Here is a 27,753-nt window from a genome sequence, read left to right as displayed (position 1 = left end):
TTTTTTTCACATTTTCTCCTCTTTTGGGGAAAGTCCTTGGTCAAAACTACTGTAGAAACACTGTAGTCTTAATTTAGACAGTTTTATCTAATTTAGGCTTGGAATAGCCTTGTTATAGACCTGGTTTAGATCTTGTAGTACTCAGAAAGATTTTTTTTTCATAGGTGTTACAGGATGTTTAACAAGCTCAGTAGAACATTTGTATATTACAGTGCAGCCTTTATGTTGCCTTGAAGACATGAGCTTGTGTCATTAATTGCTGTAACACATTGTTACAGCAGCTGATCCAGACACATCTACTTGAAAGTGTAAAGGAGTAACTGGGGAATCTATCAGAGGAGTGTGGTGAACATACACTAACTTTAAATTGTCACATATGGTTCAGTGTTAATTAAGGTTCTATATATGTGCCTCTGCTGAATACCCTGGACAGCTCCTGCCCCCTGGAGGTACAGAATCAGGACCTTGGACAGCGGTGTTAGCATAATCGTTATAGTTTTAACCATGAAACCAGCAAGAAAATAAAAACCTCTTTTTTTATTCAAGTATACAGTAATTCAGTATTAAACAAATATTTACAAACATTTACAAATTTGCCATTACTTTAAAAGAAACTTGGTGTAGTCGGACTGAGACAATATTTGAAAAGGACATTGCATGTTTGTGTCTCAAGAAAAAAATATCTGGTGACTTCTGGCCTTGTCTTTTCATGGTGTTTAGTCTAACGTGCCTGCAAAACATTGCAAGAAATACATTTACAAGAAACCAAGGTTACCTGTTACTATGCCAGCAAAAAACAATAAATACTGATTGTGGTCATATTAGCTGAAACATCCCATTATATTTCAAAATCATTTGTACAGGAAGTGAATGAATCAAAGAATCCTATAGTAAGACTAAATGATTAGTGAGAATAAAGCAGAATTTACCTTCAAGAAATGCAAACTCATCTATGGCCTCTATTGCATTGTCTAAAAAGAAAAGAGAGACATATGGAAAAGACAGCAATACACTTCTGGGCCAGTGAATTGAAACACATTAGAGAGCAAAATATGTGCATGTTAGTAAAACTTACCCAAGTCTTTTCTCTGTAAAGTTTTACGCTTTCCTTGTTGGGCGTACACCATGGCATCTTTGGCAATCATCTCAACAAACAACTCCTGGATAAAAAAACAAAACAAAACATGATTACAGATATGCTGTCAGTAGTATTCATGTTGAAACCTGACCTGAGATATATTTCATAACTACATCTTATAAACACTCTGGTTTTAATAAGTTTAGTTGAGTTCACAGGGCTAGGTGGAGACTCCTACTGGTGGAGTAGAGGAAGTGGGATGTTATTGTTGTAAACATGTTTCTGGCACTAGTCCTCCTCAGATAATGCTTGCTTTAATATTTAAGCCCACAGGAGCATTTTCCCCACACCAATCTAATATTTTGCTACGCCATCACATGCATTGCATTGTCATTATTACCGTGGCTTTTGCGATGATGAACACGGACTCCTGGCTGGCCAGAGAAACGTCTGGATCTGTCTTCATCAGAGCTTTGATACGAGCCAGAGGGAGTTTAGACAGGCGGTTATTGCTGCAGGCGGACACGGGCCCTGGTCCTGTCTGTGGCGGGCTGCCCTCTCCCTCCGCCTCGGCCCCGCGGATCTCCTCCTCAGTCCCGCACCGCTCTGCTTCATGTTCCGCGGAGGGCACTGGCGATGCCAACGTAGTTGCCATTATTCAGAAGGTCTTTTCAGTAAATTGCAACTTTAATAATAAACGAAATTAAGTGTTTATTTATGTACATGTCAGAATTAGCAACACCAACACTACTACGCGCCAGCATGTGCTTCCGGGTTTTGTGAAATGGACACGTTGATTGGGTGGCCTCTGTAAAACCCCGCCCCCTTCACTCCCGCCAAGTTTGTTGTGAAAGGTGATTGGACACGTGCACTCAGCCTTCCACTTATTGCGAGACTTACTGGTCAGCAGACTAGACCCAGGCATGGATCTTTATACAGGCAGCAGCATCATTGTCCGTATATGAACTCATCTCACCCTCAAAAGCTCTAAGACTGGAGACTGGAATGTGCGCCTCAAGTTTTATCTAACTGAGTTGAATCCATTGACAGTATGTTGCATTATAACCTTGATTTTGCCTGTTCTATGGTTGTGCATCAAAGAGTTGGGTTATAGCGCTCATATTACGCTATTTTCTGATTGTTTTTTTTCTTCTCAAAAATATACCGTTTTGTTTTGTTTTATTTTGTTTTGTTGTGTGTGAGTTTAACCCACAAGCCCTGCATATATTTAGGCGAGTTCTTCTCTTGAGTATGAGTGTGGTAATAGAGGAAGCGCTCCACTGTCTTTTTAAATTCCATACACCTACACTAGAATAATTTGGATTATTTTCTCCCTGGAATTGCATCTCTACTGAACTAAAAGTAAAAGGTAACTGCTCTCTTGAAAACTACCACTACATGACATCACAAAGTCAAACAGAGCATTTTGGGGTTTGGAGATGTAGACAGACTAATAAACCAGGATTACTCAAACGTGTGAATGAAACAAAACTCCAGGTATGTTTTTGATGAGGTGAACAACATTGTAACACGACAAAGCTCACAAGAATCCATTTTGTGTAATATAGGACCTTTAAATCACAACTCTGGGTTGTCATGATATAATATTTGGTTTTATATGGTAATTGACAGTCAAATTTTCATTCAGAAAGTCTATTCTACCTATAGTAAAAATATTAAAAGTGCAATATGTAGCTTTTCAGGGAAAGCGTCCAATAGCCTTCTTGCCTTCATGGAAATTGTATTGCTTAGCCTAGAATATTCCACACAATGGCATTGATGCATCTATCTCCAGTGATGGGTAGATGTATTTTGTCATGTATTCTAATACATGGGACAATCAGCGTACTGTATTTTTAAAAGTACTTAAAATACTTTTACATCTAGTTGCAGTTGAATTGTAGTGTAAAAACGCAACATAGCACAAACAATTTAATGTTTGTTATGCATTTCCAATCACTGACTGCAGAAAAAAACAAGAGTTTTGTGTGTGAGGTTTTTTTTTTTTTCATATTCCATTTTGCCCAGTTTGAAGCTTAAATTGTAGGCTTGTATTCCTTTGACTGTAGGAAAGTAACTGTAGACTACTTGAATATAGTTTATAATTAGTATCTTAACACATATTCTCCATATTCAGTTACTTCACAACACTATCTCCATGGACAAATGCAAGTGATGGCTCAGACCAAGTTAATTGTCATCCATGGAGACAAGCAGGTGACTGATCCCCCTCCAGAAAAGCTACACAATGCACCTTTAGCGTTGGAAGAATTCACAAAATTGAGAGATTTCTATTTAGTTAATGAATAGTTTAAATTGTAAAACATATGCTGTCCTAAGACTTATTTTTAAAAGCGTGTGTGCAGCATTTCCATCATATCTTACTGTTGATCTATCTAATGAGACGTCAGCTTGTGTTAATAGGATTGAGAGCTCTGAGACTAGATTCACATGCTCAGTCACCATCAGGCCTGCACACAGACGGACGGATATGAAGGACCAACATCTGCCAGGTAAGTGTCTCTGTTTATGCTTCTATATATTTTTAATCTCACGCCAAGAGAAGTACTTTATTATATTAATAAAAATAGGCCTATAATATCAAATACAGATGTAAAAATATATCTAAAATTTACAATCCGATAGCTTAAAGGAGCCTAAGAAAAAGCATCACATTAAAAAAAAAAGAAATAGCAAAGTGAAGTTACAGAATACTTTATCTATTGAAAACTAGTTTGAAAGTGTAGACTGTCTGATGCTATAAAAATGCTGTGTAAATCCATTAGTGACCCACTAATACTGTCTCTAAAAGAAGATAATCCACACCACTTTGAGGAGTGAGCTAAAGCCAAGACTATTTTGGCCAAATCATTCATCGTCCCAAGAGCAACATTTAACCTTCATTTTGTTTATCAAAAATTTCCAATTTGCTATGTGAAAATAGAGTTATTTGACCTGTAGTTGTTCAAAATATTGCCCCTGATAAAAAGATCCCCTGTCAGTTTCCAGAAAATTACATGCTTATTCTCATGATTTTTTACCTTTATTTTAAGAGATGAATGACAGGAAAGGTTGCTATTTCCTGTTTTTGTCCAACCGGATTGGCAGGACTAGTGCTTGTGTTTTTCAGGTATTCTCTGTTACCTAAAACATACATGGAAAATTATTTTGCATTCATTCATAAACTGCATAAATTGCAATAAAATTGCTTAGTAATAGAGACAGATTCATTCACTTCCTGTTCAAAACTGAGAAGCCCTGCCTCTCTATAGTGGCATTTCATCATCGCAAGCAGCAGATTTTTATTTAAATGTTTTTATTGTTGAAAAATGTCTATGTGACATTTTGTAACCCTGCATGTATGACCCAGAGTCTGAATGCAGTGGGCGGGAATAGGGGGCAGGTGAAAACTGAAATTTTCAGATCATTCAAGTCTCGAATTCAGGACATTACAGGATAACTCAAATAGGCCTGTCACAATAACACATTCTGAAGTACCATATATGGCTGAGGTAAACTTATTAATTCAACCTCTTAAATCTTACCATATAATGAAAAATAACCCAACATTTCTTAGTAGTTCAAAGAAAATGTGTGCACAATAAATAATGATCTCAAAAATATTGTTCCAGCTTTTATATAATAAATGATATAGTAGATAGATGATATAGTAATTATCAGGACTGTCCCCTTTAATTATGTATGTATAATAGTTTTCCCGAAACACACTGTGATAAAACATTTCCAAAGGCTGAAGCTGATACTGTATTATTATTATTTTCCTGCTCACAGAATCACAACATGGTATCATCATGTAATGAGGTTGTAAAGTTTTTAAACATTAACCCTTTTATAATCCTTGGTGTATATATAGACAGTCAGGGGTTTATGTATTTAGGATATTACCCAGTTTACCCACCGTCAGACTTAAAAGAGTGAGTGAGTAGGCCATATATAGTGCAAGGAGTTAACATGAGGTCAATCCACTTATCCATCAGACCTTTACGTTATGTTTAAACCCCCCTCTGCCCCTCAGCCCTGCACATAACACAGTGTACAGTAGCCTGCTAACTACTGAACTAACCTCTTTTTCCAGCCATCCCACGGCAACTATGGCTCAAGCAGAAGACCCCCAGGAAACCCAAAGAGGAATCAGTGAAGGTGGATAGTTGTACCGGACCATCCCCGCCAGGTGTGGTGGGGGCAGTGTCACGGCTCACAGAGGTGGATAGAATGAGGCAGTCGCCGTTTGAGCGGGCGGTGTATGACCTGGCTCATAATGAGAAGATTGCCAACGAAACCATTTTGGGGCGACGCATTGGATTTTATGAGCTGCGAGGGGAGGTCGGACAGGGGAACTTTTCTAATGTTCGACTGGGAATCCATGCCATCACAAAAGGTCAGGATGCTAAACATGGGCTTGTAATGTAAATGTACTGATTTGTTGTTTAAAAGTAGCAACAATGTGTGTAAGATGCATGAAAATAAAATATAACCAATAATATATACACATTTTTTTCTTTATATTAGGTTGATAATGTGCAGTGATATTTCATACATTATATATTATGTTTTTTATTTAAAGGTATCAGCAGTATCTGTGCAAAATGGTTGATATTTAAATGACAAAGTGCAAAACAATTTTTTATTCCATATATTATGCCATATATAATTTTCCCAAGAACTGACCATTTTTTTCTTCTTTTCTCCCAAATGTTCAGAGAGAGTTGCAGTCAAAATTATGGATAAGATGCGTCTGGATAAGAAGAGTCAGCCCTATATGTCCTCTGAGATCAGCTGTATGGAGAAACTGTGCCACCCAAACATAGTGCGTCTCTATGAAGTGATAGAGACCAGCAGGAAGTTGTATTTGGTAATGGAGTATGGCAGCGGCGGGGACCTGTTCTCCAAAGTCACCAGCAGGGGGCGACTGAATGACCTCGAATCCAAGATGATCTTTGCACAAGTGGTGTCCGCTGTCAAGCACATGGTGAGCAGCAGTGAGGTCCTAATCCCTGCAGGCTGCACAGGCTCTCTCAGTTTTATAACTGTGTGGTACTCATCACTGCAATCGTAGAAGGCTTTTGAACACATTTGAAAACAGAGAGCAGCGTAGTTTTATAGCATCAGTAACATATTTAATTACTCAAGTTACATAACCATTACATTGTGAGTCAAAGGTACAAGATGTAACTTGGAGAGTCTGAAATTGGCTTGTCTCTATGGAGATGTTATGGCATTGACTGGAATCTCCAATTTATTCAATTGCAAATGTTTTTACTACTCCAAAGTACCTTGAAAAACATGCATTCTTAGTGTGATGTCGCATCTCCACAAATCTGACCTGTAACTTGGCTTGGTTGTGTCACCGCCTTTTCCCCATGGAATAGCTATGTTTGATACCACACTGAAGAACATTTCATGCAAAGCAACATTTCCATGGGGACAAGCAGGTGGCAAACCCCTCACCAAAAAAGTTACATAGTGTACCTTTAAATGTACCTTACTCACTCATCTTAATCACTGAGATAAATTTTCATTTCAAGCTGGCACTACATGTGACATGTTAAACAGCCAGCTACTTTCTGATGCTTTTTAAAATGAGACATTTTTAGGTGAAATTTTATAGCACTTTACAACCATACAAAAGATTACAATTTTAATTAAAACACAAACAATTACTCAAGTTCTACATATCTTCATAGAAGCAACATACACTACTAAAATGTGAAGATCCAGCAGTGACTCAGTGTCTGCTTGAAATTATTTATTTGTGTGTTGTAACAAATGAACTGTCACATAGGCCTGTAAAAATATTATTTATTTTTTCAGCATGAGAATAACATCGTGCACAGAGACATCAAGCCCGAGAACGTTTTCTATACCACCAGCCACTGCGTCAAAGTGGGCGACTTTGGATTCAGCGTTGAGAGCGGCCCTCACGAGCTTCTCAACAGCTTCTGTGGCTCTCCTCCCTATGCTGCTCCAGAACTGTTTAAAGACAAGGGCTACATTGGCAGATATTCAGACATCTGGGCTTTGGGCATCCTCCTGTACTTCATGGTAACTGCCACGGTGCCCTTCTTCGGAGACAATATGAATCGACTGAAGCGCTGCATCCTCCAGGGGGTGTACAGCATCCCAGAATATGTCTCAGCTGAGTGCCAGGCTATAATTAAAGGCATGCTTCAACCAGTGCCCAGTGACCGGACCCCCATAGAGCAAGTTCTTAACGGTTCTTGGCTATGTGAAATTGAATGCCCACCCCCATTTGCCATGTTACCCCTCTGTCCTGTTCACTTTGGTCAGGCTAACTCTGCCCTGTGTGCAGAGGAGCAGGAAGTCAAACGCTTGTTGTCAGATTTGGGGATTGGGGCAGTTCACTTTCAGAATAACCCCTGCTCGGACAGTAGGAGCCCCTTAACTGGTATTTACAGGATCTTGTTACATCGGGTACAAAAGAGGAGGACAGTGGAGGCTGTGGGGTACACAAAACTCCACCCAAATGAGTACAGGAGGCAGAGGAAGTGGTCCATGACTTCTTTAGACAAGCACAATCCATCAGCTGTATGTGTTATTCTATAAAAATCAACTAGTGCACTTTACCATTTGTCACTGTGAAAAATAAAACATGCTTCTTTTTAGCATGCTACACAGTTAAATCCATATCATTTGAGCCTAGTCCCACACCTCCTCAACCAGTAAATATGTTGAGTGATCACTATATCCTCCTGCAACTTCTCTGAACCATGGCAACCAATAAGTCCCACTCAAGTTGGTGAATATTTATAAGTGTATATACAGAAATGTGTGAAGCAATGTAGGAAAGTACCACAAATTTGGGTTCACTTTTGACTTAACTTTTACTCTCGCGCAAATTTTGGTTTCACTTCAGAATCAGATTTACTTTTTATTCATCCCCAAGGGGAGATTTGACTTGCAACTTGGCCTTTTCCATTGAGATAGATAAGTATCACACGTTACTTAATAACTGAAGAACTGAAGAAGCAGCTTGAAGCAGCTTTCGACCAAAATAAACATTTGTCCAGTTGCCATGACTTAATAACCTTCAAAGCAAAGCAATAACATCTGCATGAAAATAAGCAGGCATATCCTCCAGAAGAAATGTTATATAGTGCAAATTTAACACTAAAATCTTCTAAATATTGAGGGTTATGTAACAGGTTTCGGCCTGTCCCAAACTCAGCCTAAAGCGACTCCTCTTTGTAATACCTTTGACATCAGCAGAAACAGCCTCAGCACAATGGGCTCTGACGCACTTCATTCATCAGTGTATGGCACAAGCATCTTCATCCCGTGTACTTAAAGGATCAATCTCCCAATGAATTTAAGGCTAATCCTTATGGGGATGTGCACTTAAGTCATGCTGCTAGAACAAAATGTGTTTATCCATATTCAACCGATTATGAACTTTCTAAAGCTTTTGGTGCTTTAAAACAATGCGTCAACTGCCTTTAAGTGGGATTTACCAATTATTTGCATGTATAATTTTACAGATTTGTTTTGCACACAGACTTGGCTTGTTTTACTTTTGGCCTGTATTTCATTTTTACTGCATTTGAAGCTGTAAATAAAAACATTTGCAAGATTTTCCTGGATTGTGTAATGATTCACACAAATGGTTCATTAATCTTGATATATCTTTTGCATGCTCCATTTATTTACAAAAGATGAAATAATATAGCTTTTGTAGTGTTTTCAAGGAAAATCAACTAATGATGGATTATGGTAATTTTTTGCCTTTGTGAAAGTGAGAGAACACAGTAACTAACTTAATGAGTCTTACATCAGATATGTTTAGCTGTTCCTGTAAACACCGTCTGTCAACATTTTTGTGTTAACCTTTATTTAAAGCAGACCTATTATGCTCTCAAAGTTGTGTTTGGAGTGATCTGTGCATGTTTGAGCTTTATTATTATTTATTATTATATTGCAAATCAACTGCCATTTTCACCACCAACAACAAACATCCACAGCTCTGTACTTACTTCATTCTACAATTTAACTTTCTTAATCTGTGATACACGTAGGATTCTGCAGTGTCATGTGACTGTTTTGGCATAAATGGAAAAAAATAATAATAATCTGCTCTCTGCTGTGATGTGAAGCTGTCCATAAAAGGGGCCACAGCTTCACGGCCCTTTGTTGTCATAATTTTTATGGCAATGTCAGTTACTACTGAGCATTACAGTTTTCTAACACAGAAGTGGACTCTTTTTTTAGATAAATTATTATTATTAAATTAAAATGATAACATAATGACCTATGGGTGTTGTAGATTATAACTATATAGCAGGCTCAAGCACAATAGGTCTTCTACCATCTGTAAATGTTTTGATTTTGATTTTTGATTTTTTTTTACCAGTAAATGGCAGATGTGAAGCCCTCACCTGTGCTCTCTGGTCTGTCCAGATCTGGTACACTATCAGACAGAAGTAACATAGATAGCATCTAGTGGTGTTTTGTGAGAATACAGGGCCAATCTAATTACAAATGTACTGATTTAAAACTGGTGGTACTTTCACCAGCACACACCCAAATGAAGAATGTTCTCAGTGTGTGGCACAAGCCGATTATCAATGTTCGGATCAGGGCCAAGACGTCTGTACTGTTCAATGATGTTACACAATAAAGCTTCTTGCACAGTAATGTAATAAAGTTTACGCAATTAGATGAGCAAAAGTGCATACAAGTAACAAAATACATTCTTAAAAGACTCTAATATATCATTTTACATTATGCTCAGATGTTTCAATTATACTCAGTTTTACTTTTGGATCAGCATAATACAAGGTATAGTATGGTAACATTTAATTTTTTTGACTGTTCAGGGCTCTTAAAGTTATTATAAAATGATACAGTCAAGCTTTAGTATATTTAAGCACTAGTTTCTTTTCTTTCTTTTTTGTATTCTTTTGTATAGTTTCTCCAAAAGAAAGCATGTCTTACCACAAGAATCACTAATTAGAAACATTCACAAAGTAGTTCTCATTTTAGTCCTAAATCTCAGGATACAGCCATGTGATATGAAAATTGAATTTTCTTCCTTGTCCATGCAGGAGCACATTTTCAGAGATCACTCTCCTTTCCCAGATGTTATATAAACAATTCATTCTTTAGCTGTGGCCTTGCCCCTGAGACGTCAGCTTGGGCCAGCACTAACGGAGCTGCAAGTTTCAATGTGTTTTTAATTGCACTTGGCACATTGAGCACAAAAGTGGAGATGAGACATACTGTATTAGTTCGCATCATAAAACATGTACAAAAAATGTTGCAACATTTAGTCTTCATTCAAACCTCTTTGTCTTATGATAAATATGATTTTCATTCTTTACTTCTAAAAGGGCTTATTGGTAAATACAAGTAAAGGTCTGCTTGGATGTTGTTAGTAACCTGAGCAAGCATAATCCTATATTTACATTGTCTGTGCATGAGCAGTCTCTTTATGCTGTACATATGGTCCATTATTGTTGCTGCTTAATGCGTAACGACTCAGAGGAAGAAGATGTAATGAACCGTAAACCTTTAATTGCAAAAATTACTCGGAGAACTGACAAACATTTAAGGTGCCTTTTAAAGGAACAATCTTTACATTTTCTGTTGAAGGGTGGGCCATCTAGTTGTCTCTATGTTGATGTTATTGCTTTGCCTATAATATTCCACAGTATGGCATTAAATGTATCTATCTTCATGAAGATCACAAGGTGAAGTTATAGGTAATATCTGTGGGATGACAGCCTCACACTGTCCACAGATTTTAAACCTGATGGCATCAGAGTCAAAGTGATAATTTAAAATAAAAATATGCAAAAGAAAAGTAGATATTTTCTGTCTAAAGAGAAGAGAGTAATTTTAGGCAACTGAATAACTGGTGCTCTTTGTTTATGGTTTCTAGAGCTGTTTGCACCTCTGTTCCTGTCCGTTTTTTATGGTCACCTCATAGATATGTTTGATTCCTTCAAAGATTACTGAACAACTGCTGTAACTGTCCAAACAACTGTTTTCAATCAAATGTCATTTATGCTTCATGAGAACTGGACCTGACCCACAACTCTAAACTGTGAGGTCCCAAGCAGATTTATGTGCACGCAAACTGACAACTCACACTCACACACTCACCTCACAGTTCATTTGATCCCATTCAAATGTATTGGGGCTCAAAATGTTCTTATGGTGCCAATGTTTTACCGTCCTTGTCAAATAAATAAATAAATACGATAAAATTACTGGGACACAGTTTGGGAATGTTGCTTTCCCATAACATCCCTATACAAGACCACAGTATTATTATCAGACCCATGTGTATTCTGTTAGAAAAATGTTTTAAATATTTTCCACAAAAGTAATCTGAAACGAGCCTAAGTGCGATACGCTAATCTATATTTTTTAGCTGAGGTTTTTGAACTAAATAAATAAACCACTGCTAAGATGAATTACCGCTTCTCTAAACTTTGATCTACAACCAAGGCGACCAATAAAGAGTGTTTACTGATTATTTCTGTCAACATGATACATCTTTATTTGTGGTTTGTTGGAATCACATGAATACAAAAATATAAAAATATGTAAAAAAAAAAAAAAAAAAAGAAAGAAAATGAAATGAAAGAAAATACAAATCTCACACATCCATAATGTCACATTTAAAAGCTGCCAAACTGTGGCTCAATCTTTGCATTTTTCAGAAGCACTGATATGGCTCATATATAATTGATGATATTGAAGATAACATAAAAAGTTACCATAGCAATTTACATTCTATGTCAGGGAAAGGAAGTTCCTAATCTGGACGGCAATAATCTAGTCCATGTGTAGAAGCGTGATATATGAACTCTGACAGAGCCTTCCTCACTCCCACCTCCAGGTCTCCTCCATCAACCTATTGAGACAAACTTTATGACCCCCAAGGTAACATATAAACATTTTACAATATTGTTTTGCAACCTTTTACCTAGTTTATGATCTGCCTATTTCTGGCCCTGTCCACAACTTTCATCACATTCTGAACCCATTTATCTTCAGGGTTGGCACAGATAGGTTTGGATTGTCCGCCTCTTTTCTTCATCAAAAACCTGCAGCACATAATCATCACATCACACAATGAAAAAAAGTTTGCCAAAATAATGAAAAAGAACATTGGCTGTGTTAAACTCACAATACAGCTCTGATGTTGCAATCACCATCTGTTTCCTGCATCCTGTAATCCTGAATGTTCCTCTGCACTTTGGACTTCAGTTTACGCACATATCTCAAGCAGCAGTTCCCGTAAGAGCCTAAAAGATGCAAACAGTTTAGACAGGTACTTAGCAAAATGGAAACTTCTGTATCTGTGAGGATTAATTAAGAAAGCAAAAGCTAAAGTTATTTAGAGTGGTGCTGTAGTGTGTGAATGAAGTCCAACATATTAACTCTTAGAAAGGCATTTTTACAATCTTGTCTACTGGCAAGCTCAAACCTGCACAAAGCCTGGTCATTCTGCAGATTTGCTAATTGGATTGTGAATTCTTGTTTTCTTTTAATGAGTGAGTTTATGGCTTAAAAAGCAAAACAGACCACCCAAGAATACTGTGATTTTAGAATAGAGTCTTGTATCACTTAGACTATGTAGATAAACGTGTCTGTTGACTTAAGCATTACAATATAATACCTCAAGAAGAAGCAACTTTGTTCAATGTATTTAGATTAGATTAGAGCATACTTACTACTACTTAATGCTATTGTCAGGTAATGTTGGGAAGTAACTGAATACATACACAGAAAATATGTATTCTGAATAACATTTTTTAGTACCTGTATAGTTATTTTTCAGTCAGGTATTTAGAACACAGTTACTTTACTAAACTGATATGAATAGATGGAGATAGGTGCCTACTTTACCATGTCATTTTGGCTTGTAACTATATATATATATATATATATATATATATATATATATATATATATATATATTAGTCATTGGTTCAAAAAAAAAAAGAAAATGTCACTCTTGCAGTGTGTGACTATGCAATTTTTTCCTTCTCTAATTTGTCAAGTTGATGCATGACAAACAAGCCAATAAAATATATATACTCTACTATACCATACTATACTACATTATACAATATAATACTATACTATATTATATTATACTATTCTATACTATACTATACTATACTATACTATATTAGTATTGTTTCTCTAAAATATACTGCACAAGTGTCAAGGTATTCTAAGTATTCAGAGGTCTGATTGTGCCATGTAATGGAATACAATATAAAAGACAATTTAACGCAGGTATTGAGTATTCTGTAACTAAATACATTTTCAAAGTATTCTTCCCATCACTGTTGTCAGATTACAGCTGGTCGATGTTATCTATATTGGATAATATTATTAAACTGTTAGTAGGCCTATAACAGTACCTTTAATTGAATACAAGAGAGTGCTGAATTGCCTTAGCCGCTAATCGCGTGTTGTACAATGCTTGTGTTTGTTTGGTGGATTTGCTAATTGGATTCTTGTTATGCCCTCTTCTGTCTGCGTGTGCGAGTGAATCTGAGCTTTAAGGAGATTAAAAGGCTTAATCACATGACATTTGGGATCTTTATAAGAATTACGATGTTCTGGATCTGACCACAAAATGAACTCATCGCACATGACAGATTTCATCTGGTTTAACTTTAAGAGAAGTACAGTTTTCAACATGTTTATTTTATTTTGTCTCAACTTTTTTTCTACAGACCAACTCACTACACTACCCACTCTACAGGATAGGACTGTTACATGTTCTATTTACCACATTGTGCCTGTTGCCAATCAATACACAGTTTGTCATAGATTATTTTAAAACTATCATAATGTTATTGTTATAGTTTAGTTAGTTTGCTAGCCTGTATGAATTGAAAAAACTGCATACAGAATTCCAAAAACATTTACATTAACCCGACTTTGTAATATATATATATATATATATATATATATATATATATATATATATATATATATATATATATATATATATATATATATATATATATATATATATATATATATATATATATATATATATATATATATATAAAGTGATACTTTTACTCCTATATATTTTCAGTTCTCTTAGTTGAGTAAAAGTTTATTTATTACTTATTTCACTGTGAGTTCTTCTTTTGAAAATACAACATTTTATGCATTATTTTGTCCCATGTTTTTTAATTACAGTTCAGCTCATTTGAAATAATAAATTTGATATTGTCCAGAAAGTTCCTCTTACAGTTCCTCCTAAATACTTTGTTACTTGAGTTTTTTTGGACTACTTGAGTAATATTATGAAGTAAGAGTAGTCTTAATTGATTTGGATAATTTACCCATTATGTCCAACGTAATACAACAAAGTATTTTTTGAAATGTTATCAATATTCTGTTGTGGATATGACTAATCTGTGTATTTTGACTAATTAAGACCAAATTAGACATGAAAAAGACTGCACTACTCATGCAACCCATTTAAATAGCATAAACATTAATGTATTTAATAGCCCATAATTACTGCATTATCTTAATTAATGTAGTGCTGCATACTCTTACCCTGGGCCAGGCTGAGACTCAGGCAGGTGAGGAGCAGGAGCAAAATGACCACTTGGATCTTCATGTTGAAATCAGCTTCTCTGTAACAAAATGGTAGGATCAGCCACTTAAATTGGTCACAGCTTTCTCCCACCCCCACGCTGTTTTGGCTGCTGTCCGAAAAATTCCACTCCTTGAAATTCAAAGGTTACCACTTTGACCCCTGATAAAACTGTTTGTTATATTTTGGACTGCACTCTTGGCTTGCCTTCCTTAGTGATTCAATTGTCCCACATGCAATTTAAGGCAATGCTGAAAAACAAATACAGTATGTTCTGTGTCACAAAGTGGTACAAATCCTCAGAACAGAACTGTACATCAAAAGTTTATGCATACAATATCCTAATAATTTAAAACAAAAGCATGCAGAATTTACCTCTTCACATCCAAACTTTCACTAAAAATCCTCTCCAGAAGACTTGCTCTCCCAGAAAGTCTGTTTTCTTATAGTGTATTCGAGATGTGCCCACCCCTGCCTACCCCCTCACCACTCCTCCTCTGTCTCCTTGTCAGCACTTCAGTTTTTACAAGTGTTGGCCCCTAGTGAAACTCGATCACTGTGACTTTTGTTCAGTCTCATCTTAGTTGAAATTCTCCCTCAACAAACCTTCATCCTGTTCTTACAACTTCTATTTCTCTTCAAATCACCTCTCTCATTGGATAATGGCTTGTGTCATCTGGATCATGTTAATAAATCAATAGAAAGTACTTGCACTTATAGGCAGTGTGTGAAATTGGCAGTGTGTGAAATTGAAATAATGATTGAGAAGTTATTGCACAATCTTTTAAAGTAATTTTCAGTCAAGTTCTAATTGATATTATTTACAAACAGCATATGCAATTTTTAATACTGTGTATAAGTTGATATGGCATCTATTGACACTCATGGTGTAATTTAAAGCTGCGTTGTGCAACTTTTCAGTGGAGGATCCGTCAAATGCTTTTCTCCATGGAGATGTTATTGCTTTGTCTGGGATGTTTCACAGTTTCTCCATGAAGACCAAATCAAGTTACAGGTCAGATCAAGCTACTCTGCTCAGAGTCAGAATGCCTGTTTTTATAGGTATTTTTGAAGTAGTTGTCACCTGTAGTTCAATAAATGTTTAATGTTTAATGTCATATTGTTAAACATTCCAGGCAGAGCAATAACATATCCATAGAAACAAGTAGGTGACAGACCCGCAACCAAAAAGTGACATAGTGTACCTTTAACTGTCAATTGTCATAAAAAACAAAGTATATTCAAACATAGGCCAGTGAAATGCAAAATTAAGCTCAATTACCAGTGCACAACTGTTTACACATCTTCATAAAATAACCAGTGCAGTGATTACTTTGTACTGTACCATTTACACAACCACAGTCCAGCCGCCAGATTACATAAAGTCTACCCCCACAGGACTAAGCATAACAAATCACACATGAACTGAAGTTAACCCGTTCATTGTTTATATTAGATGTTTTTGTCAGTTTGAGGGGTGAATGTTCCTAATTTTGGGAAAAGACTTGGCGCTAAAAGCCCTGTGTCAGCCCTGGTATATTGTGCAGAGTTTGATTTACAATCTTAGATGGTAAAGATGACAGTGGAGGTCATCCCCCGCGAGACACTCAAAAGGGTGAGAAAAACTGTGTGTCAGGGTAATGTGGAACTTCCCAGAAGAGAAGATTTGAGGAGCAAGGAATTCTTACTTCTACTCATTCTTTCACATCTTGACCAAGTATCTTGACCAAGTACACATCCAGACTGAAGCACACACTATTTTGAAACATGACAGTTCAGAGTTAGGGGTTACAGTGCATGGGAAATATTCCAAATGCACATAAGCAAAACTGTGCTCACGATGTTCTGCCAAAATGTCTGAATTTATTCACACATTTTAGTTGTATAGTCTATTGGTTGCCACACAAAGACAGGCTAATAGATTTAATACACCATAATGCATACACTTTATTACAGTTCATAAACTCATTGTAAAAAGGAATAGGCTCCAGGCATTTTTTCTATAGGGGCTAAGTAGGTGTTTAAGTCATATGGAAGTGCTCACATAACATTTGGGTACATGGGCCTACTCTGCTTCTTCACAAATGCATGTAAATATGTGATAATTTATGTGTTTTTATTGTTGAAAAATGGCAATGTGGCATTTTTAAATCAAATGTGTGACCTGATTTTGTAATGGAGCTCAAGAGTGACCACCTGCTCTGGTTATGTAAGCAGCAAGTATTTTCCAATAATTTTTCACAAAGACTTTTCAAAAAAATCAAATATTAAGAGTTCAAAGGCATTGTATGTGACCTTTAACGCCTTTGTTTTAACCCTCTCCAGGCAGGTGTTGCAGATTTGCAACAGCTAAATTCCAAGTACCTACTTACTCCACATCCATATTATATGAGCTTTTTTTTTACTCAGGAACCTTTTTTCCCATCCATGCTGATAAATGTGGGCAATGCAGAAGTGCAAAATACTTTTTTTGTTTACAAAGGATAAAAAAGTCAGAATTGTATATTACTACCCCATATTATAATTTTCCCCAAATATCAGATTTTTCCTGATACTAAAAATTAATTTGAGCCTGAGAGGGTTAAAAAGGCAAGGCAAGGCAATGCATGGCTATTTGTATAGCACATTCAAAGTTCTTTACAGAATAAGCAATACAATAAAATCACAATACAAACAAATCAAAACATAAAAAGTCATCATAAAATTAAAAAAGGACATTTAAAAAGGCAAGATTCAGCAAAATGCTTTCGTAACTTTAAAATAAATGTATTAGGCCTATCTTTATTTTGAAAGTCCATGGAAAAAAGATTGACAAATTTACTTCTGGAACCAAGGCGTGGGTGGTCATTGTTGAGTTTCATGATCACAAGTAAATACAGAGTTGAGGGTGGGGGGATAGGGGGCAGGTGAAAACTATTATATTCTAAGTAAGCAAGCCTCATAAGGTAAAAAAAAAAAAAAAAAAAAAAAAACTCCAAACAAACAAACAAACAAACAGGATTACTCAAATATGTATGAATCAATTGAAATGTAACTCTGAGTATTGTTAATGATGTAATGATGATGGAACACCATTATGACATTGCTGCAAGATAATTTATCTTGTAGCCATAGCTCGATCAGCTCGACAAATGAAACGACACACTCCCCTCTCGCGGTGAACTGGGTATCTACATTCTACGGTCCATTCCATAACCCGCTTCGGGTTTTCTAGTGAGCCGCTCCGTAGCGGAATCTCCCAGCTCGTGTTTTCCAGCTGCCCCGCTGTGTGGGCGTGTCCTGGGCTCTCCCTCGTGAGCAGCCCAAAGACACACCAGCCCAGCAGGTCAGTCCACACGGCTCATGCAAGTCATCCTGATATTGCTTTTTCAATTATCCTAATATTCCCGCCTCACTCACCAGGCCGAGCGTATAAAGACTCGGATACAGAGCGCGGTGCCGCTTTAGTGCTGAGTCACGCTCCGACCTAAAACCTGCCCACAGAAGAAGCACATGGACGGACAAAACAGCAATATGAGCGCTAATGCCAAGATGTTTAACCAAGCCAAGACGCTCAGACTCCACACCGGGAACATAGTCAACCGGAATCGGATGAAGAAGAAGTGTCCCGGCTCTCCCAGTGAAGAGGTAAGATAAAATAATACGTGTCTGCGAAAAAGTCCTAACCTAAAGCGTGCAATATTTGTCAGACGAGATAGCATTAGCCTCTAGTTAGCTCAACTCATAAACTCCTTACGGGATAAGTTTATTATGATAAATGAAGTGTAGTTTTGTAATTTAACCTGCGATTTATTTTAATTATTTGAGTCCGTTCATATTTTAATGGATAAGATTTACTCCAGTTACTTAACAACATAAAGGTCCTATACTCTAGATAAAATATACTATCTTGCTCCTCAAAAACATCCCTGGATTTGTTTTGTTTCGTTTACACGTTTGAGTAACCCTTTATTATTAGTCGGTCTGCATCTCCAAAGATCAGAATGCTCTGTTTCACCTTCTGATGTCATGAAGTGGTAGTTTTCAGATTAACAGCTACAATTTTAGATCACAAATCATCCAAATGATTCTAGTGAAGGTGTATGGAGTTTAAAAACACAGTGGAGCTCTTCCTTTATTATCACATGACAACACAAGGTGGAATTGAGTGTTTTCTGTCTGAGAGAAAAACACAGCCTAAATATGCAAAGTTTGAGTGTTAAACATGTGAATGAAACAAAATACAACTCTGAGTATGTTGTTTTTAAGGAAACATAACATGGATCAGAAAATAGTACAATATAAGCCTGTTAAAGAACTTGTGACAAAACCTTATTTATTAGTTATTAATTAGTTTTTAATGTAATAGTATTATGTTTACACTGTACACTTGTTTGTATATTGGCTTAAAGTTGCATTATGTGTACATTTTATATTCATGCAATTCTAATACAAATTTCACCAAAAATTCTTGTATTGTGTTCTGATATTTTGTTTGTTTCAGCTGCAAGACTGCATTCAGGCAACACTGAGTGACTGGTTTTCCCAGACAAAGCTAAATGCAGAGGTGGGATATAAGCACAAACAACACGTGTACATGACACTTCTTATATTGTGGACCCTGTTCAATGTGTACACTGTATTTGAATGCAACATCATCATGCTGACATCAACCTATAAAGTTCAGAAGTATAGGTCTACATTCAGAAGCTGGGAAAGTAAAAAGCAGATTGGAGGACATTAGGGTGGTGCTGGCCAAACTGAAAAGGAGCTGTCAGTTTAAATGTTCATGCTGTGCTGACTGCAAAAGCCTATCACCAGAATGGCCTGTGTGAGCACTGCTGGGGTCAGCCTTTGGTCCAGGGATTAGTTTTACCTCTACTGCTCTAATGTGTCCCTGAGTTCAACAGGTTGTGTTATTAGAACATTTTACCAAAACTGTGCAGTGATTAGAAAATGCATATAATGTTTCCATGTAGTAGTTTGCCTCAAGTGATTGACTGCGGGTCTTTTCTTTCACGCAGGACTTCCAAGATACACTGGACTGCTCCATTCCTGAAGCAACAGATGCTATAACACCAGAGGAGAGGGAGGAGCTGAAGGTTTCGGGTGTGTGTTCCTTATCTAATACAACATTTTACATTTTAAATGTTGTTATAAATGTGTCATTAATTTGTAATCAGTCAGTATATTTATGCTATACTTGCAGCTAAATTATTTCTATGTGAGTCTGATGAATCCTCAATCAAAGAAGCAGTTAAGATGGGTAAGTTTTAAACTTTTCATCAATATTTTTATTCTAGATACGATGACCTCTACATTTAACATGCCAAATTATCTGTCCCCTGCAGCCTGCCAGACACTGGCAGTGTCCCAGCTTGATTCTGTTATAATAGCGCCCCCTGGGCCCCCAGAGGGGGACACACAGACTCTGGCTCACCTACAGCCAGTCTGGGAGGAGCTGGAGGCTTTGGTGCAGAACCATCAGATTGCAGCTATCGGCACCTCTGACTTGGACAAAGATCTGCTGGAACAGCTGTACAACTGGGCTCAGGTAAGAAAAAAGTTAAGACAAAACTGCTTTGCTTTTAAGATCATATTTACCTCCGCTAAGGAGGTTATGTTTTTACCGGCATTTGTCTGTTTGTTTGTTTGTTTGTCTGTTAGCAACATAACTCAAAAAGTTATGGACCGATTTTGATGAAATTTTCAGGATTTGTTGGAAATGTGAAAAGGAAGAACTGATTTCATTTTGGGGTGATCCAGAAGAAATCCTGGATTCTGGATCACTTTGAAATTTTAGTTAACATTGTGGTAAATGGGGGAAAAAATTTTGTTTCTCAATATCTCGATTAATTATTGACCAAACCCCATGAAATTTGACTCAGGGATGGACAATGGGATCCTCTTTCATATTCCAAATTGAAAGATATGAGACTAATATTTATGGAAAACACAATTAATATGAGGGGGACTGTAGTCCTTGGCGGAGGTCTGCGCTCTCTGTGTGCTTTTCTAGTTGAAGTTGAAATGCTTGTCTTGTCCCAGGTGCATTCTTGCATTATGTTACTAGATACCACCTTTTAAATCTGTTGTCTTGCAAAGTAACTTTAAGACATTGTGAAATAAAGCAAAATGTATTTTCTTCTTGACTTTGAGTAGATAAAGCCCAGCAGTAACCAGGTGAACCTGGCTTCCTGCTGCGTGATGCCCCCTGATCTCACAGCCTTCGCAAAAGAGTTTGACATTCAGCTGCTCACACACAATGACTCCAAAGGTGTGTACAAGTGTATAAGAGTATAGGTCTACATGGGTATATGCTGTCAGCAAGTGAACATTTTACTACCTTTTTGTTCTTGTCATTATCCAGAGCTCATGTCAGCAGCAGCATTCCAACAGGCTGTACGGGAGGGGACACAGGAGCTCAGTGTCGCCGACTGGAGGCTGGAGTGGGTTCTACGATACTCCATTATTGTCAAATGCAGAGGCATTATAAAGTCCAAAGGTTACCTTGTCAGTGCGAAGAAGGCAAGCCCCTAGCACAGCCCATCCATGAAGATGTACGGATAAAGCCATGTTATTCATGATTACTTCAAACCACAGCAACAAGCACTCAGTAATAGATGTTGCCCATAATGGTGAATCTCTAATGTATTTTTATATCTCTGTTTTGTCTTTCTTAAGATAGAAAAGAAACATGAGACTAACTTGAATTACATTTTCAATGGGCTCATTCTAGTGAAACATAAAGGGTATTCTGATATACTGTATTTTAGTTGGTAATGAAGTGCCTCTTTGATTCCTGTCAATTTCCCAAATCTGAGAAAGAAGAGACAAAACCTGTAAATTATTTGTGCAAACGCTTTGATTCTCTCTATGTATGATTCATTTAGAAACATTTGCATTCCAGTCTTGGCAAAAAGCACTAATCACACTAAATGAGCATATGGAGTGGTGATACTGTAATGCAGTTTAAGATCCTATGCTTAACATGTATTCATGCATTTTCACCCTAAATGTTTTTTGATGTTGAATGTTTACACCAGGCTCATGAGATTAACAGTAGTACAGAAACACATGATTTGCATTGTTACAATTGCACTGGGGAATTTTTCTGGTGGTGTCACCTGAATGGTGAATTAAAGCTGCTCCTGTGCACAGGGTCCAGTGAATAAAATGAAGCAGCTCCTCTACTGTACTGTAAATGTATTGTCATATCTGTATATTATGATTAAATCATCATGGTTCCAGTTTGTATTATATTTGGGTTGGACGAGTGTAATCGATAATAAATTGCAAATATTCCAAAGAAAACGTACTCTTGATCTGCCATCGTCTATTTGACCTGTTCGGATGAAGGGCATTTGCATCCTCTATTTTACCAAAGAAATGTCTTGCATTTAACATAAGACATCATGATAAATATAACAAAGCAAGTCAAATAGAACACAGACATTTGAGCCACTCTACGCAAAGCGACAAGCTCGGGAGTTGTGCATTTCATTTCGATTAGTAAAGTCTGGTCTTAAAGCGGAAGTGGAGCGGGTGTGAGAATCGTCCAACATGGTGGTCACAAGAAGAGGAGTTCGCGTGAGCTCCCCAAGTAAATCTGACTCTGATGCCACCTCTGCTGCTCAGGTTTGTGTGATAAAAATACATTCTATATATTATTTAATGTCGCGCGATAACATCAAGTTAAAAAATAAATCAAATACACCCTACACACCAACTGCGGATGAGATGGAGATGCCAGTGAGTGTCTCACGTGGTACTGCAATCGCCATACAGTTTGTAAACTTTGAACGTATTTTTTATAACAAGTAATACTTCTCTATTACAATATAAAGTAAAATCGTAACATAATATAGGCTTCAGGATAAAGATGACGTTTAATAATAATCTGGTTTTCGGCATTTATTGTAATATTTGCGTTTAATATATATGGGTTTGTCATTCTAAAGAACGACTTATATTTCTTTTAAAATGGCCGGTGTAAGAAAATAACTTTTAATATATCAGAGTGTGACCAAATCTGATTCAGACATTTGCAATAATATAACTTTTTTCCCCAGGCCACACCATCCACCGGCCGAAGAACCAGAAGAACTGCGAACCTCCCTGAGAGCCCCACTCAGACAACTGTAGAAGAAGCAAGCGCTCAGCTCGAGAAACTAGCACAGAACACCACTGCCCAAAACTCTGCCAGGAAAAGATGTACCAGGGCATCAAGACTGCACAGCCCGGACAAGCCCTGTACCCCAGTGGGCTCTGTGCACGAGGGGGAGATTTCAGATATGGATTCCTGTTGCTCCGCTTTGTCCGACACCGAAGCACCAGTGTCCCGTAAAAGCGTGAGAAGACAACTACGTGGCGTGACTAAAGAAGAAGATGCGTCCGAAGTTGAGTCCTGCTCCTCTGTTGTGTCTGCGGCAAAAGTTCGGAGGAGCACCAGGAAAAAGCCAATCCCAGAAGCTGTGGATTCTCCCAGTAAGGTGAAAGGTGATAAAACAAAGCCAGAGCCATGTACCCCTGTAGTGTCTCAGAGAAGTAAACGTACAAGAACAGCGAATAGACAGACTACGGAAGAGTCTGAGATGTCCGATGCTGACAGCATTACTGGGGATGTGGCCACACGCAGGTCTACACGCTCCAGAAGAAAACCTGATACTCAGCTTAATCTGGATAAGAATTTGGAAAGCGGTCAAACTCCTGCTCCAACAATTCGAAGAACAAGGGCAACACGAGCCAGACCTGAATCTGCATCTGAGCCAATGTCATGTGACTCGGAAGGTTTTGAATCCGGACCGACCTACAGCAGAGCAACACGTGGACGGAGGAAGAGCATACCCTTATTGATAGATTCAGACTCAGACCTCACAGATGTTGGTAGAGCAGAGACTCCGAGTAGTAGCAGGACTGGTTCAGGCAGCAGCAATCAACGAGAATCAGCTTTAGCAAAGTCACCTAAAAAACTTAGTGTAGTGTTAGAAAAAACTGTTATCCCACCGGATGAAGAGGATTCAATGAATGATTCCAGGTTAGAAAGCACAGTAATAGAGAAAGATGCGGAGTGTACATTGATAGAAGAAGAAGATGCAAATCAGGCAGATGAAACTCCTCTACAAAAATCTACAGCAGAAGAAAGCAGCATTAATTCTCATACTGAACCAATCCCAGCAGCTGATAAACCTGCAGAAATGACAGGGGACCAGGATAAGCCTGCAGTAACAAGAGAAGACCACCAGGAGGAGCTGCCTACTGAAAGTATAGTTGATAAAGCTTCAAAGATGGAAATTATACAGGAAACAGATGAGACACAAGAGCCATCAAAGCCTGTTCAGTCAGCATCTATAACTACAGCATGTGATTCTCAAACTACAGATGTCGAGGATGAAGATATGGAAGTGGCTGATACAAATAGAGATATTTCAGGCAATGACAAACAAGAAGATGGCAACAAAGATGTGAAAATGCCAGAAGGGGATGCAGTGGAGTCAAGTTCAGTGAACAGAGAAGAGTCTGTGCGTCAAATAGAAGAAGAGCAAGCAGAGCCCATTCAAGGCACGTCCAGTCAACAGCACCAAACCCCAGAAGAGCAGTTCTCAAAGCAGCCACCTCAGGGCGCTGTAGTCCAAAGTACAAGTGCCATCACCCTTTTAGACAGCAGTGAGGATGAAGATGATGACGATGACTTTGCAGATGAAATTAGGGAGAGTTCTGGTGATGAAGAGGAGGGTTTGGAAAATAATGAAAAATACCATCCCAGGAAGACTGAAGTTACTAAAGCAGTTGATGGACTTTTTATGATTGACACAAGGCCTGGGCAAGAAGCAGATGAGCAGTACTACAAAGAGAGGTTAGGGGAGGAGGACCAGACTGCACAGGAGGTGGATGAGGAAGAGGAGGATGAGTTTGTGGATGAAGAGGGAGATGATGACTACGATGACGCAGCAGATGTTCTCTTCTCCAGCAGGGGCCCACAAGTGTGAGTATGAGGCAGTTTATAACACATTCTAAAGCAAAAATATTTAATTTAACTAGTTCATGAAAGTGTATCTGGTGGAACTCACTAGCAAGCACCTAAATATCATTCCACAGTGCAATTCTTTTATTATTATTTAATTATTTACCGTATAACCTAGGCCTAAAAATTCTACTGTATTATTACTCTGTGCTTCTTGTTAATAGAGGGGAGAATTTTTAGCCCCATAGTCTAAAAAATAGCTGAGCCTCCCCTCTGTTCTGGCTTCCCTCTCTGTTCTACCTCCAAGCTCCTTACCTCCCTGATACTTTTAATGCATCGCACCCAACTATTTAATGCATCACGAGTCAACCGTGGATGAGTGTGGGTTTGTGTGTTAAGGTGTACCTGAGTGTCTGTGCTTATATGCATGTATGTTCCTGTGCAGACAGGTGCATGCATGGATGCGTGTGTGTGAATGTATGCACATGTACATATATATCGGGAAGGGGGTGGCTCCCGCATCCCGCCATGGGGGGCGTGGGCGTGGCTTGGCCTGCTCCGACCTGAGTGGGGATCTGAGGCAAAGCTCCAGCACATACTTAACTTATTTTCAACACGCACATACACACACAATGTCCACACTGTTACCAGCCCATCACTTATATGTTCCTATTTGTGTGTAATCTTTGCTCATACTGTCTGTCTTGTATCTTGTATGTTGTTTCCTATTTTTTGTAATGTATGTAGTTTGCAAATAAAATTATATACATAAAAAAACTAAAAACTAGCTGAGCAAAAAAAAAAAAAATTGTTAAACACATTATACTTAGTGTAGTGTATTGTAAACCTGTAGAAGTAACAATGTTTAATCTGTAAGCAGTGTTGTTTTGTTCAGTAGAGGCAATAAGTGACATACCTCAAACTATTGTATTAAATAAAATCATTCAAATATGGATTGCTTATGCCACCATAGTCTTAGTATAAACCTGTGAAAACACTGACTCTACTTCTGTAAATAAATGTGCATGACTTTGGACAATGGAACGTTTGTAATAAGAAAGCAGTGCTCCATATGACTGTCAAGGTATGTCATGAAAAAGGGAAGTTGAGTAGCTTTTAGGCAAAGTCCCTGGTTGATGATCAGAATATGAGTTTTATTGAGAATTTTTATTAAAATGTTTACAACTCTATCTTTAAAATGTACATATTGCTGATAACATGATTCCTTACCATGTTCATTTGTGTTTGTTCCAGCAAAGCGTTGTCCAGCCGTATTGACCCAGGCATCAGGATGAAGGAGCTTGGGGGTTTATACATCAGTTTTGATGGCAGTAAATCAAAACCTGTCTCCAGCTCACAACAAAAACCAAAGGAAAAGAAGATCCAAGATGAGGTAAATAAGTGATTGATTTTTCCGCTGAAGGTGATCTACCATGCAACCTGAATAATAAACGCTATAGTTATGCAAGGGCGAGCTAATCCGATAACGCCAGCTACACTTTTGTCCACGTTTTCTCTCCACCTCTTTGGCCTTTATCTGTTGGTACTGATGCATGTTTGTTGTGGTCCACAGGTGATGAAGAAGAGCGTGATTGGGCCTGACTTTGAAAAGAAAGACACCGTGCCTCCTTACAAAGAATCCAAACAAGCCCTTAAACTCAAACGCAGAGTAAGCTTTAGCAGAATCTTTCCTTTCTTTAATCCACAGACAGATTACTGCAAACTTTAGTCGTGCTTGTGGGCAAATCATTGTTGTTGCCAAAAAGTTTGTAGTTTGAAAAATGTATCTGACTATTGATTGTTTTAGGCTGAGAGGGTGAAAACCACAGGAGACGCCTGGTTCAATATGAAGGCCCCGGAAATCACACAAGAGCTGAAGGGAGACCTGCAGCTGCTGAGGATGAGGGGCTCAATGGACCCAAAACAATTCTACAAAAAGAACGATAGAGATGGTTTCCCCAAATACTTTCAGGTTTGCAATTTAACCCTATGTCTGAATTCATGTAATTAAAGTGTCTCATTGTGTTACTGGTTTTGTGGTATCTGTGCTATAGATGGGTACTGTTGTGGACAACCCAGTGGACTTTTATCATTCCCGAATTTCCAAGAAGGACAGAAAGAGGACCATGGTGGAGGAACTGCTGGCAGATGCTGAATTCAGACAGTAAGTGAATAATACTGTCCAAGATTTTTTTTTTTTTATGTTGGCTATTTTCACAGGTCTTTTAAATTTAGAATATACAGTGAATGAAGCATTATTTGTCAGCCCAAACATTTCTATTCATGAGTTTTGGGTGAGTTCACTGTCCTGGTTTGAGCCCAGTTCAGTCCTGACATAGATTGGTTTGGTCCTTTTCTGTGCTGGTTTAGTTCTGTGATTACAGTAGTTCTAGATTAGTCCACATTTCTGACGCGGTGAACGTACTTTTTATCTAATTTTCTTCCCTTTTATGGATGCCAACTTTTTAAGATGTTTAGATAAAATGTTTCATTGTTGCGTGATTACCTTAGAATTTAATACAGTTAACATTTATACAAAACCAAACTAAGTGCTATTGCTTAAACTTTTTTTTTCTTCTAAAAACAGAAAAAACAAAAAGAAGTTCCAGGTGATCATGGCGGAGAAGGCGGCACGGGCAGCCGGCAGGAGGCACAAAATGAAAAGCAAATTCCATAAAAAGTAAATCTGTGGACTTGGCTTAGAGATGCGTAACTTGAAAAGAAGCGTTTTGTGGATCCTAAATAACTGTGGGTTGTTGGAAAACATCAGATTGCTTTGTACATTATGTGTAATACACTATAAATGAACAAGCTCATGGGATGTAAAGGACTGACATGAACTCTATTTCAGAAGAAAAGTGTATTCAATTAGTACTTTATAAAACAACATAAGCAATATAAAATATTAGTTTGACCACTAAAATATAGTTTTTATCAAACAATAATTTATTTGTTTTACAAAATCATTCAAAATACCAAATGAGTGTTTGAGACGGTGTCACAATATCGCCCAATACATAATGAAGACATTGCCGTGAAACATTGTGAAATTAAATAATGAGCCTTAATTCAAGATAAATGTCTGTGTCTTCTGCTCTTTCATTTGGGATT

The 27,753-nt window shown here is 37.7% G+C and overlaps 5 protein-coding genes across 6 annotated transcripts; 3 read left to right on the top strand and 2 right to left on the bottom strand.

Moving 5' to 3' along the window:
- Positions 1 to 522: 522 nt before the first annotated feature.
- On the bottom strand, positions 523 to 1,870 carry pole4 (polymerase (DNA-directed), epsilon 4, accessory subunit). Its single transcript, XM_020924664.2, has 4 exons — positions 1,479 to 1,870; positions 1,076 to 1,160; positions 930 to 971; positions 523 to 730 (listed from the first exon to the last, which is right to left on the bottom strand). Exons 1-4 carry the CDS (start codon positions 1,731 to 1,733, stop codon positions 717 to 719), a joined length of 396 nt encoding a protein of 131 aa, XP_020780323.2. The 5' UTR covers positions 1,734 to 1,870; the 3' UTR covers positions 523 to 716.
- LOC110160061 (serine/threonine-protein kinase NIM1) lies at positions 1,841 to 8,632 on the top strand. Of its 2 annotated transcripts, XM_055165346.1 has the most exons (5): positions 1,841 to 2,127; positions 3,503 to 3,591; positions 5,175 to 5,477; positions 5,800 to 6,068; positions 6,911 to 8,632. In XM_055165346.1, exons 2-5 carry the CDS (start codon positions 3,570 to 3,572, stop codon positions 7,661 to 7,663), a joined length of 1,347 nt encoding a protein of 448 aa, XP_055021321.1. In that variant the 5' UTR covers positions 1,841 to 2,127; positions 3,503 to 3,569; the 3' UTR covers positions 7,664 to 8,632. The 2 variants fall into 2 exon arrangements, with proteins under 2 accessions (XP_055021321.1, XP_020780322.2); XM_020924663.2 differs by lacking the exon at positions 1,841 to 2,127 and having other exon boundaries at positions 3,163 to 3,591.
- A 2,959-nt stretch (positions 8,633 to 11,591) lies between these two features.
- ccl25b (chemokine (C-C motif) ligand 25b) lies at positions 11,592 to 15,185 on the bottom strand. The gene is made up of 4 exons (XM_055164436.1): positions 15,075 to 15,185; positions 14,660 to 14,739; positions 12,252 to 12,369; positions 11,592 to 12,168 (listed from the first exon to the last, which is right to left on the bottom strand). The coding sequence occupies exons 2-4, from the start codon at positions 14,721 to 14,723 to the stop codon at positions 12,048 to 12,050; spliced, it is 303 nt and encodes a 100-aa protein (XP_055020411.1). The 5' UTR covers positions 14,724 to 14,739; positions 15,075 to 15,185; the 3' UTR covers positions 11,592 to 12,047.
- A 2,845-nt stretch (positions 15,186 to 18,030) lies between these two features.
- Positions 18,031 to 21,996, top strand: gclm (glutamate-cysteine ligase, modifier subunit). Its single transcript, XM_020924805.2, has 7 exons — positions 18,031 to 18,326; positions 19,183 to 19,245; positions 19,703 to 19,787; positions 19,888 to 19,944; positions 20,030 to 20,232; positions 20,841 to 20,955; positions 21,049 to 21,996. Exons 1-7 carry the CDS (start codon positions 18,192 to 18,194, stop codon positions 21,216 to 21,218), a joined length of 828 nt encoding a protein of 275 aa, XP_020780464.1. The 5' UTR covers positions 18,031 to 18,191; the 3' UTR covers positions 21,219 to 21,996.
- Positions 21,997 to 22,171: 175 nt separating this feature from the next.
- Positions 22,172 to 27,721, top strand: dnttip2 (deoxynucleotidyltransferase, terminal, interacting protein 2). Its single transcript, XM_020924764.2, has 7 exons — positions 22,172 to 22,316; positions 22,751 to 24,663; positions 25,897 to 26,035; positions 26,216 to 26,311; positions 26,450 to 26,614; positions 26,697 to 26,806; positions 27,230 to 27,721. Exons 1-7 carry the CDS (start codon positions 22,242 to 22,244, stop codon positions 27,324 to 27,326), a joined length of 2,595 nt encoding a protein of 864 aa, XP_020780423.1. The 5' UTR covers positions 22,172 to 22,241; the 3' UTR covers positions 27,327 to 27,721.
- Positions 27,722 to 27,753: the final 32 nt, after the last annotated feature.

Source organism: Boleophthalmus pectinirostris, unplaced genomic scaffold, assembly GCF_026225935.1.
Source record: "Boleophthalmus pectinirostris isolate CB_2022bp ecotype Guang Dong unplaced genomic scaffold, ASM2622593v1 HiC_scaffold_7, whole genome shotgun sequence".
In the NCBI taxonomy this organism is placed as follows: Eukaryota; Metazoa; Chordata; class Actinopteri; order Gobiiformes; family Gobiidae; genus Boleophthalmus; species Boleophthalmus pectinirostris.
The sequence above is the reverse complement of the archived record's forward strand: the minus strand, read 5'-3'. Positions and strand labels throughout refer to the sequence as shown.